This window comes from Orbicella franksi, chromosome 6 (genome assembly GCF_964199315.1).
Source record: "Orbicella franksi chromosome 6, jaOrbFran1.1, whole genome shotgun sequence".
Lineage (NCBI taxonomy): Eukaryota > Metazoa > Cnidaria > Anthozoa > Scleractinia > Merulinidae > Orbicella > Orbicella franksi.
The window spans coordinates 22,131,586-22,143,848 of NC_138150.1; the positions used below are offsets into that span (position 1 = coordinate 22,131,586).

General features: G+C 38.5%; 1 protein-coding gene across 1 annotated transcript; it reads right to left on the bottom strand.

The window, feature by feature from the left end:
• Window positions 1-2,088: 2,088 nt before the first annotated feature.
• Window positions 2,089-8,703, bottom strand: LOC145490201 (uncharacterized). Its single transcript, XM_081469318.1, has 3 exons — window positions 8,064-8,703; window positions 4,022-4,305; window positions 2,089-3,642 (listed from the first exon to the last, which is right to left on the bottom strand). The coding sequence occupies exons 1-3, from the start codon at window positions 8,232-8,234 to the stop codon at window positions 3,528-3,530; spliced, it is 570 nt and encodes a 189-aa protein (XP_081325444.1). The 5' UTR covers window positions 8,235-8,703; the 3' UTR covers window positions 2,089-3,527.
• Between the last annotated feature and the right edge of the window lie 3,560 nt (window positions 8,704-12,263).

Genomic DNA, 12,263 nt, shown 5'->3' on the forward strand with positions numbered 1-12,263 from the left:
AGCATGCGTACACTGACGTCACTAGGATATAAGCGTACGTAACCATGGATAGTATAAAGTTAGAGACAAACGCGTGGATTTGGGCTACAGGAAGTAATAAAGGGAGGAGGAAACAAGAATAAAAACATGGAATATTGGAACTCGCGAAATAGCGAAGTAAATGTCAAAAAATCTGGAATTTGAAAACGAGGATTACAGTATGGGCCACTGGCTGTAGCCAGAGGGCGTGGCGGTGGGTGGTGGCAGCGTCAACTTTTACTTGGGGGGCAGGGGAGGGTAGTTGCCCGATAGGACTCGGAATATTTGTCGATGCTATCCGCACTATGTAAAAGTTTGATAGGTGTTCTATTAGAGGAATCTTTCTAGGATTTTCAGTACAAAAAGCTCGTCATAGGAAATAGAAATATGTATGTATATATATTATATTTACCATAAAATTCTTTCAGAAAGCCTTATTCTATTGGTCTCAACAAATGAAAGCTAAAATGAGACAAACACATTCATGTGGACATTATCCAGGGCTTCTTTTTGTCCTGTGGGAAAGCCAAACAAAAATTACGAGGTGCTTGTCATACCTTCATGATTGCTGACTGCAACAGGTGCTAAAATCTGACTGCCCTTAGAGTCATTCTGGTAACATTTGCACTGAGCAAAAAAAATGTTCACTTTTAAGGGTAAAAATGAATTTACAGTGGAAGTCATGCCCACAAAATCAAGATTCAGATACCTTAATACTTTTCAGGGGTTCTTTTCAAATTTCCAAGAAGAAACCTCATAATTTTTACACGGAAAAGTCTCTCTCCAAATTTTAAACAACTCAGAGAATGGTACACCTTTGACCCAAATGATCATAAATGTACAGGACACCCATTTTTCATTTTGCCTTAAAACAATGTGGATGTGAAAATCTATAGAAATAACAATTTGGGATGCATTTATTACTTTAACAAATACTTATTTGCCAATATTCCCTGTGCATTATTTTTGTCTACTTTTACTGTGCTTTTGGGGGCTCTTCGGTTGATGAAATTCCCCTCATCCAAGCTAAAACTGGTTCTCAAATGACCCACTTTAGGATCATATTAGGTATTCAACTGTGGAAGTAATGTGGGGTAGCTTAACAACGGACGGGGGTGCTTGTCGGAAGTTTTGAAAAGAACCCCCTAAGAGGTACCAAGATCCTGTTTTGTGGGCATGACTTGAAATTTATTTCAACCCCTAAGAGGTAACGATTCTGAGAGAAAATTAATAATCAGTTGATTTTCAAATATCTCCTGTCATATTTTGGGTCAATACCCTGAAAGGTACTACAAAAGCTCCTACTGGGGACCTTTTGAGGCCAAATGCCCTAAGAGGTAACAAAACCGCATTGGGTAGATCAATATGATTGAGGTAAGGAGTTGATATCAAGTAAAATCTCTATTTAATAATAAACAAAGGAAACAATAAATGCTGAGCGAAATACAGACTTAAAAGATCTAAAAGTTTGTATTTTTAATGATGTCAACAATATTATGAACATCACGTATCAAACATAAATTTATGTAATTCAAATCTACTTTTTTCAAATCATTTCATAAGTTCAGCATTCAAAAGTTAATTAGTATGCCAAAGTTCTAGAATATTGCTTACAAACCAATTTGTAATAGACCTATGGGTCATCCAAAACTGCATTTCATTATACTCAATATTAACAATTTGGACTTCTGTTGTGAGGTTGTCCAATTGTGTTCATCACATGACTTTGTATAGCTATTATACGTAATCATATCTTTTTGCTATGCTTTGGCAGCATATCAGGTCAGTTTGGTTGAGCCATGGTTCATATTTTGGCAAGACATAGTCAAGCCAAAATACCCATGGTGAGACCAAACAAGCCCTAAATGCTGCAGAAACATATCAAAAAGGTATAATTAGGTATTTACCATACCCAAATACAGCCAAGTGAGCACAATACCGAGGCCACGCCAGGTCAGTGACTTGATGTCACAGGATATCAGGACAGTAGACACAGCTTCTGATGGGTCTGGTAACAGTCTGAATCGGACTCACCTCAGTCCTATCACCATTATTAACCCAACATTGCCAAACATATAACACTGAGGTAAGTTGCATTTAATTTAATAAATCAACAATAAATATTTGTTCCTTTTGACATACTCATGCTTATTCTGCATGGCTGATAAAAAACTAGACTGGGTACAGAAGAGTTACAAATGTTGTAGATCATGCTTTCATTGTTATTGTTGGTTCTTCTATTGGTTGGGAATTCTAGGTAACTAACAGAATGATGTCAAAAAGAGAATCAAGGTAGACTGTTCACAGCCTCTCCATTTTTCATAGCACACGAAGGAAATTGTGAGCGCAATCGCAGTCACCAACCCCTACCCCGTCAAGTCTCCTGTTTTGGGCTGGCGTTCAGTTCTCTTGTGATTCAATGCACACACTCAATGAACAAAAAAAAAAAAAAAAAAAAAAAAAAATACAAGAAAATTGAAGGCTGTGAACAGTCTACCATCAAGGTGATGGTAACTATTATGTACATATTTTAGCAATGCAACAAGCATAACATAATAAAGAAGCCATCATTAAGAGTTAATTTGTAACAGTACAGTACCACTCGCAGATAAGCAAAACTATCAAACATGTTTTAAACTCCCCAACGGGTTGGTGCATTTTTGCCTAAACCCTTTGAAATGTGTTATTCATCATTGCATTTTGCCTTTGTTATCAAGTTGTTGCCTCGTGTTTCTCCTCTCTCTTGTCCTTTATCTTTTGTGATTCAAAGGCTCCCACGTTACCTTTGGGCAGTACTGTTAAGATAAATTATACATTCCAACTCAAATATAACATGAGTAAAAACTGTTTTACAAGCAGCTTGGGATCAAAAAAATGTTAAACCTCTACATCATGCATAAAGGCAAGTATCTAAATATATATATTACTGAAATGTAGAAGAAGCCGTGGCATCATACTTTTTTCAAGATGCAAATTTTATGTACAGTCTTAAATATTATCTATGTTAGACCATCACCTGTATTAACATGTGGTAGTAAGTTAAATAAATAAGACAACTATTAAATTTAAAAGATATTACAAATATTAATGTTATTTTTCTTGGACAAAATTATTGGCCATTGAAGGAAAATTACCAATTTTCAAATGAAATGCAACATCTTCAACTGTGGCTCAGAAGTCACATTTTGCATTATAGTAAAAAAAGTATAAAAGGAAGAAGTACCAAAGGAAGGCTTAAATTACTTTATATTTTCAGTACACATGTTGGTTTACATTCCCAACTCACTTTAGAGTTTGGAATTTTAAATCAATCTTAAATTAATCTTTTCTTCAAGTTTGGTCCAAAACGGAAAACAAAAAGTCTTCAGTCAGAAGATAACTTCTGCTTGGCTGGTGACTGTATATTTACTGGTGGTGAATAGCTACAAGAAAGAGCCATAATAATTATATCCAATAGCAGCTAATGCAACCAGCCTTTTGGCTTTAGTTTAACAGTAGTTTTAATAATACTATCTTGTGTATAACTTCATTTGGGCTTGAAGATCATCCATTGTTGTTACACCATACTTGTCCTTATCAGTCTCCAGAAGCTTGAAAATTTCCTCAAGCTGTTTCCTCTGCATCCTTCAATGAGAGGAGAAACAACAAATGAGGTGTCTTTCACTAACCCTAACCCTAAATTGCACAATGACCCATTTTATTATTATAAGTATGCCAGGTACAGGTAGAATCTACTGCTATCAAAAACAATATACATGTATTCTCAACATGCTATCCTGACATCTCAGGATACGAAGAAGTCTAAAACTAGTTCTGCAGGTGCAAAAGAGCACATAGGTGGGTTGTACTCAATTTTGATCCATTCTGTTAGCTTTCTTCCAAGGATGTATTTTGTTGTTATCATAATCAGGATTGATGGTAGTGTAAAATACCATCATGATCTGGATTCTGAATTTCAGAGTTTGTGAGTTATTGAAAGATATTAAAAGAACCTTTTACTCACTCTCTTTCTTGATCCAGTTCCTCCTCAGTCATTTGGCTTTCAACTTCTTTGATACCCAGTCGAGATGACTTGTATAGGGTCTGGATGTTAGAAGCCTCTTTCACTGCCATTTCTTTGATCTTTTGCCTCTGTTCCTTCTCCGATAGAGGCTGATCACTACTCTCTCTTATAATGTCTTCTCTTTCACCTTCTTGAAGGTACCTGATGTCTTTCGACTTTATAAGGCCTGCACCTTGCAGAAAGTTGGTTGCCTCTTCAAATGTTACTGTCTCATCATCATCATTCTAATATGACAGCAAGAAAACAAGAAAAAAGTTGTCAGCTGGGTTGTGCCATGTTTATTTTCATTGGTTGTTTAAATCTGTTTTTGCAGGTTTGTTGCAACGTTTCGCAGTAGGCAGCTTTTAGATGACTGATTTCACCATCTTTTTTCCCTAACGAATCACAGGGATAGCCCAACAAAGTAGTTAGCTGCGATCATAAAGTTGTCAGTTCCTTGCCCCTGGGCGGAGGATTGGGCCAGAAGTGATCATAAAGTAGACGGTGATTATTGCTGGCAGATGGCTGCTTTTAGCAACCCTGTTCTTGGTATCAAAATGTTCAGATACATGTCCCCTGCTTCAGATTGTGGTGAGAAAATAAAACTCAAACTGGTGTTTTTCAGAAAAAAACAACAACAGCTCAAACCACATGTGATACTTATGTCACTAGAGAGAAACAGAAATGGGGAGGGGGGGCACATAGCACGGTTCACAAATGGGAAAAAATAGAGGATCACACAGATAAAAAAAAATTATTTTCCAAAGTCGCAAAAATAAGGAAGCAAGATACTCTTTTTAATAACCTGTTCTTATCCTAGAAAGAGTGTTTGAAAAAGCAAAATCATGAAAGGCTAAGTCAAGGCTCCATATTGCAAATCGCATTTCTAAGTCACGAGTTCTCGATAGATGACTCCAACCATTTGGAGAACTAGTCTCTCAAAATCACGTAGAACAGAGTGGTGAAATCATACATATCGGTCAATAATTCAAGTTCTTCATGGGTCACGAAAACCTTCAGGTCAAGGATCACAAAGAACAATTTCCTAAATTCACGTTTCACGAAAAATACAATCAGCTACATGTAATCACGCATCACAAGAATACCCCAGTATAAGCCTCCATGAAGACAAAGGCAAGAATAATGTAAACTTAGAGACAGAAGGTTTAATCTGCAGAGCAATGACTCTTCATGCCAAAATGTAAATTTGTATGTCCAAAACAAAACAAAACAGAACAAAGTGAAATGACCAAATCTGAGAAGGTAAGTACAATGGCAAATAAAATCTATTTCTCTGGTAGGAACTGGACACTGCCTTTACAAATCCAAATTCTAATGTCAATTGGTCAGAATACTAAGCTGTGGTGCATGTGTGCAAGTAGTTATTGTCACTGACTTTAACCTTTAACTTTGCCTTCCTGGTTGCATGAAATTCCTCTTACATGTACACTTATATTGACTGTGTGTAACTTTTGTTTTGTTAATGCGTGCGCTGATGGGAGAAATTACTCCACCTATGTGACAATTTTAGCAAGAGATCAACCTACATATTTTTGGCAATATATAAATTATATCATTTTCAAACTGGAGCAGCACAACAAACTGTATACTACATGAAAGATCATCACAGTAAGACTTGTTTTGAAAGGTACTAAGGCAGCTGCAAAAACAAAACCAGGAAAAAAAATCAGGCTTGAAGAGGATTCAAACATGATTACTTGAGGCTTTATTTCCCTACAGGTGTAAAGTTGCTTTCATAATGGAGACCTACCAAGGGGTTTTGTGGACAGGTGACACCATGCGTGACAGCCGACAGAAACTAACAGAGAAAGGGCGATAATTTACAACAGCGATAATCCATTTTTAATTTTGAGAAAGCCACATCTTTTTATTGTGTCTTTTCACTTTTTTTGACAGCAACATGAAAAGGGCAACTTCCCACACACCACTGGGAGCCATGCCAAGCTGAACCATGCAGCCTGACCTTGATTAACATAACATCATAGCTGTCTCACAATAACACAAAAAAACGGCTAGAAAATAGTACTGTTTCACTTCAACTTAAAACATTCTAAAAATATGTCATGGGTGGGTGGGTGGGTGGGGCATGTCAGGCAATGGCAGATGGCAAAACAAAAACTGAACTTTACACGAGCCATGTGACCTGAAAAGCCCCCACACGCTTGTACTCAGACTCCGAGCCACGTGTGAGAAAAAACATTTCACGCTTCTTTCGTTCCTCAGCCAGTGGAAAAGCACACATCACTCTTTATAAGCATATTGGAGATCAAGTAAAACCAATTTAGTAAGGGTAAGTTTCTGTAACTTAGCGATTTCTGTGACTTCTACTATCTTCTACTCAAGACAAAACTTATATGAGGTTGATCTTCTAACACTAGTGCATTGCCAAAATTTAGAGAAACAGTAATATTTATATCAACATGGTGGTACACTTCAGCAAAGCTGGGCTGTTTTCAGGAACCAGATTCATACATGTTTTTGCAAAGGAAATTCAATACTTTTCCCACACTTTTACCAAACCATTGTTTTTTTGTTTTTTTTCAGGCTAGGAAAAAAACAAGCACATTTCAAATACAACTAAGATGCACTTCAAATGCACAGTAGCAATGTAATAAGAATAACTTGACTCTGGGACAGGGTGGAGAGAGTTCTCAAGTCTCTGGATTGAACATTTTGGCTAGGACAAAATTTGACTATAACTGGCAATAACCTGCATTTTTATTTTTTGCAATCTCTAAGTATCGGAAGGGAGGGTATGATCGCATGATAAGCTGGCAAAGAATTTTGTTTGCAAGTATGAAATTATCAATCAAGAAAACTCCAGACATTTTTCCAATCTTCCTGCACCTTAAAACTATATTTTCTGGAACTGTGTATACAGCTGTTTCAACAAAGGTTGTCCCACACAAGCGTAAATGCAAATGCGACAATGCCGATTGATATTATGTCAATTATGGGTAGTAATAGTTTGGCATTCCTTGTTTGACGTTAACAGTGCTTCAGGAAGAAAAAGCAAAAATATACGTGTTGTGCTGTGTCCCTCTGTCATGGTGAAATGCCTTTAGCCTCAATCAAGCAACCATTGGTCACCATTACCCATAATACCCTTCAACATTGTCCTGTACGCTTTTTCACTTTCGTAGGACAACCTTTTCTAAAACAGCTGTACTCTGGAAACTAGATTGCAGATTTCCATAAGCTTACTTTTTGCAAGAATTCCAGACTCTGTACAAACCCTGGATGCAGTACATTTTTCTCCAGCAGTTCAGGTATATGATATTTCACATATTCAATTGCCTGACAACTACTGAAGCTTCACCTTTGAAAAAAAAAAACCGCTAAGCAGCTACAGCTTTTCATGTATGTAGAGTTGGTTCAGGTGTTTAGCTAACAGGGTTCATTAAAATATGCTAATAGGAAAATACATGCTTAATCTTTTTAATTTATCGATGTATTCATGTACAAATCACGGACGAGGAAAACGAATTTAACACTTGCTTCGGATTAAACAATTCAATTTTATGAAAGAAATATGACATCTGTTCTAGTCGATCTTTGGTTTAACAAATACGAATTAAAATATCATTCTTTAAAAAATTCACAAGCTAAGTGTGGCCGGATGGAAATATCAGCTAAATTAACGTTGGTCCTGTCGTGTTCTAACAACCCACACGTAATCGAAAGACAAGATCTGCATGTAACATCATTTTTCCATTATCTTACATCGGAAACCACCAAGAAAAACCAGTCCTGTATGACTTATATGTCGATCAAGCAAACCCAGCAAAGAGCACAAAACAAGATTGACATTTTTAAAACCGTTCTTTTTCGGTTTATCGATTGTCCAAACGGTGTCGTCAGAATTTCTCAAAAATATGATAGAAATAAGACTACGATAAGGCGAGTAAATCATATTATCTAAATTTCAAATAAACTGAAGAGGACAACAGCGCTAAGAGCAATGGATGTTGACTTTGCTTACCTTCTGCTCAGCTGTCGGCGACTCTATTTTCTCAAAACCCGAAGCGGTTGGTTCTTCTCCAGAGTTCGAACTTGAACCTTCGGAAGTTCTCCTCCATAAATACCAGCTAATGAGTATCACTAGGAGGGCAACAACGACAGCGAGAACATTTTGACAAACAAGAAAATACATAACTGGCAATTTGTGGCCAATAACTTACTACTGCGTCGGAAGCAAACAAAAAATTTCCGAAGAATTGCTGTCAAAGAACGCCGCTGTACCAGCCTCGTTTCTGGGTGGCGGGAAAAACGCGGGCCGGCTAAAAGCGGCCTGGCCGGGGGGTGGGAGCGAGGAGGGGAAGAGGGGGGGAGGGAGGGTTGAAGTCCAATTCCATTTTTTCTGATAGTCTAACCTCGTCGATTGCATTTAATTTCATTACAACCATATTTAAAATGTTTCAACTAATTTAAACCTTCTTTGTAATGGCAGGTGCTTATTCGAACCGTGGGTACTCATTACGGACACCGGGTAATGAGCTCTAGCAGACAGCTATGGCCGGTTCAATGTGACGTCATCATCGTTGGCAATCCTTCTGAAGTAAGTTTTAGTTTCATCAGATGCATCAGATAAAAGAACCTCCAATGACTTGACGTTTTGCAACGTTTACGCTCGACGGGGTTCCTCATTTGGACGTTTGAATTTTATGCGTTGCGTGACATTAAAATGCTGGCCCGTGAAGGCTGTCGTGTGGGAGGAGTTATTGTAATCGAAATCCACAGAACTAAGAGATCCGCACTTTTACTGGCGATTCGCTGAAAACAAACGCACATAAACAGGCTAAATATACAGAACAGAAAACCAAAACGAAATACAAATAAAACAGGCAAAAAAAAAACGGAAAATAACGAAACTTACAAGATTTGTGTGGCGACCACGACGACTAAAACATAATGACAACGGCAACTAGAAAACTAACGGCAGAAGAAGCTACACTAAACAATAGAAACAACAGATGAAAAAATGTACACGAAAATATGAAACGTTACGTAACCGAACATAACTGACGAAACTAATTACAATAACAAATAACACGGAATAATGAAAAACGGAAAACAATGGACAAAAAACGCCAAAACAAAACAAAATTGTGGCGCCGTGACTACAGTTATCACTCAAGTTTTTGCTAACTGAACGGATCTTACACTAGAAGAATTATTACTCTCAATGGGTCCGAACTCTAGAGGGAAATATTTTTCGCTTCAATTCCCTGATTATGGCTCCTGGCAAAACTCAATGACGGATGTTTTTGGCTTTACGGTGGCTTTCCTATACACAAAGCTTTATGAATTTGGGTGAAACACTTTTCCGAATATTAAACACGCGAATGAAAAACCGCACAATACTAAATCTTGGTGAGGTTGTTTAAATATCAATCATCCGATCATATCCCAGATTCTTGATTCAATTTATTGAGTGGTTACGATTTTTATTTTGATGGTGTGTGATAGTGACAGTGTAAACCAGCAATTAATAATATCACGGTGCGTACGGCAAGTCCAAGCTAACAGCAAATCAAGTGGTCCGGGATAGGACCCACGGGGAGGAGGGAGGGAGGCCTCGATGTATGGCCCTGACCAACTGAGATATCCGTCTGACTAGGACCTTGACGGCAGAAGAAAATCGTGTTTGTGAACTACTAATAGGTCTTGGATTTCAGTTTTTCACAGCTTATGAATTGATGTGGTTCTTCTCGAGACGTTTTCAAATTAAGCCACGAATGACAGGCGTAGCGGGTTTGTGAAGCTGACGTTTCGGGCCTTTTGCTCATGATCAAAAACGCGAGAGAGGAAAAATTTTTAAGACGTACTTTTCGTCGTGGAAGTGGGCTTTCAAAAAGTCAGCAAAATATGATTTGTTTCCTAGTCACCGCACAATGGACGAGATTTAACATGGTAATTATGGTTGGCCATTCGTTTCAAAATTACGACATGGTATACGCGGGTTTTTCTGCCGCGTATACTTGTATTCTACCGCGTATACGTTACGTATGGGCTTTAAGCTCATATATACGACCGTTTAGATCGCGTATATACGCATTTTTAAAGGGCCACATATTTGCGTAAATTCAAGCGCGGGGATATGCGAAATAAATACCCAAATATACGCGTCCTACAAGGATGCATATATACGCGTGCTAAAATGCGCGTACATGCGGGTCTCGTAAATTACGTTGTATATGCCAGTACGAAATGTGCCTTTTATGAGAATGGCTCTTCGTGTATCATAGCAATGAAAATTACTTTAACTAGAAATCGTAAATATGGCGGCAGTGGTGAAATGGCTTGTCTTGGTCTATCTGCTATTCAATGTTTGTTACTGCAGCTCCCCCAGTGACTGAACTTCTAGAAACAGTTATGCGTCTTTTGAATGACTGTTCAAGATTTTATCCTAACACTAAGAAAGCGACGAAGCCGCGATAACGACCGCCAAATGCGGCGTAGCCACGAGGAGCCTGGGGGGCTCCTGCTCGTTTTCGCGGTTTTGTCGCTTTGTGCGCTCGCGCTCAAATTGCTTAAAAAATTGCTAAACCTCCAAGCTACGAAGGCTAATCCTTTATTTGACTCAGTGGACAGAGGTACCAAGGCGAGTGCCGAGAGGATACGGCCTCTAGAATCGCTGGTGAGACAAATGCAATATTTACTACTTAGATGGGAAATGCTTGCATTAAGAGCAGTTTCATGCACCTCAGCGTGTTCTCATTAGGGCTTTGCCAACTGTATCAGCTTCTAATGGAAGAGTGGGTCGTCCAGCCTATCATGATGATATATCAATACCTCAAGGGGAGTTTTAGGAAACAAAATGTGATTTTAGTGTAAGTCCTATTGGGTCTTCACAAAATAATTCATCTGGTTGGGTGTTATCATCAAATGTGTCCCTGACAGCTAATATTTCCAGTGTTACATATATCTTGTAAAATCACCGCGTTCACCCATATTGGTTGTACGTACAGCATGGTTATTCCACGCCTCAATTAGGAGGTTTAACTGGTTGTTAATTCTGGAAAGAAATATGTAATACAAACAGAACAGATCGATTATGCTGGTCGATTCCAGGATGCCATTTTCTTCCATCTGGTAGAACAGAGTGTAGTAGAACTGACCGACTTCAATAAAGACTTCTCTCCAGAGACGCTCAATTCACTGGTTGTGTACAGACAACTCAGAATTGTTGCTTCCCCTATTAAATCCCCTGCGCCATAGCATAGCTCTTCCTACCTCTAAATTTTCATCCCCTTCGTCTGAACACACTCTAGAGGGCAATCCATAACTTTGCACAGCAGCTAAGAAGAGAGCGAGCCCAGTCGCAGCAGAATTGTTTGTTGCACAACTTAAAGTCTAAAAACCCTGTCAAAGCCACCATGTATTACAAACCTCCAACTGATAAGGCAGTGTAGTCCATCAATGTGGCAGAGAGAATTAGGTCCCCTGACGCTGTCAACACGCCTTGTGATGTTATTGAACCACCTCAAATCAGACCCTGCTGGGTCAGTTCGAAAAAAACTTTCCCTTAAACGTTGACGCTGAACATATATGTTTCTACTTCGCAAATGACCCAGCATGATACTAATACCAGAATTGGAAAACTCACGTCAGTCTTATTTCTCGAATCATCAGGGCCGGGTTGTTCGAAAGCCGGTTAACGCTAACCCAGGATTAAAAGTTAACCCAAATATAAATTTTTCTCTCTAAAACTGTTTTCCACTGCTTATGCTTTGTGGAGTTTGAGATTACTCAAGTTCAAAACTGAACGGCAAACATTTCCCATCTATGTAGTAAGTATTGAATTTGTCTCACCAGCAATTCGAGAGGCAGAATTCATTCAGCATTCGCTTAGGCACCTCTGTCCTAAACGGTGAACAGAATCCACAGCAACTTCACGACAAACGATCAAGTACTCTGCCATGTTACGATTAGCGTGAGGATAGAATCTTGAAAAGTCATGCAAAAGACGCATAACTGTTTCTAGAAGTTCATTCACTGTGGGAGCTGCAGTAACAAACATTAAATAGCAGATAGCCTAAGACAAGCCATTTCACCACTACCGCCATATTGACGATTTTCAGTTAAAGTAATGGCTATCATCGAACAGCCATTCTCTAAAAAAGGCACATTTCGTGCTGGCATATACAACGTAATTTACGAGACCCGCATATACGCGCAT

Coding starts and splice junctions, on each gene's coding strand:
- LOC145490201 (XM_081469318.1), bottom strand. CDS start 8,234: ATGTATTTTCTTGTTTGTCAAAATGTTCTCGCTGTCGTTGTTGCCCTC. Junction 4,306..8,063: donor CGCCGACAGCTGAGCAGAAG/GTAAGCAAAGTC, acceptor CTGTCATATTAG/AATGATGATGATGAGACAGT. Junction 3,643..4,021: donor GAACTGGATCAAGAAAGAGA/GTGAGTAAAAGG, acceptor CTCTCATTGAAG/GATGCAGAGGAAACAGCTTG.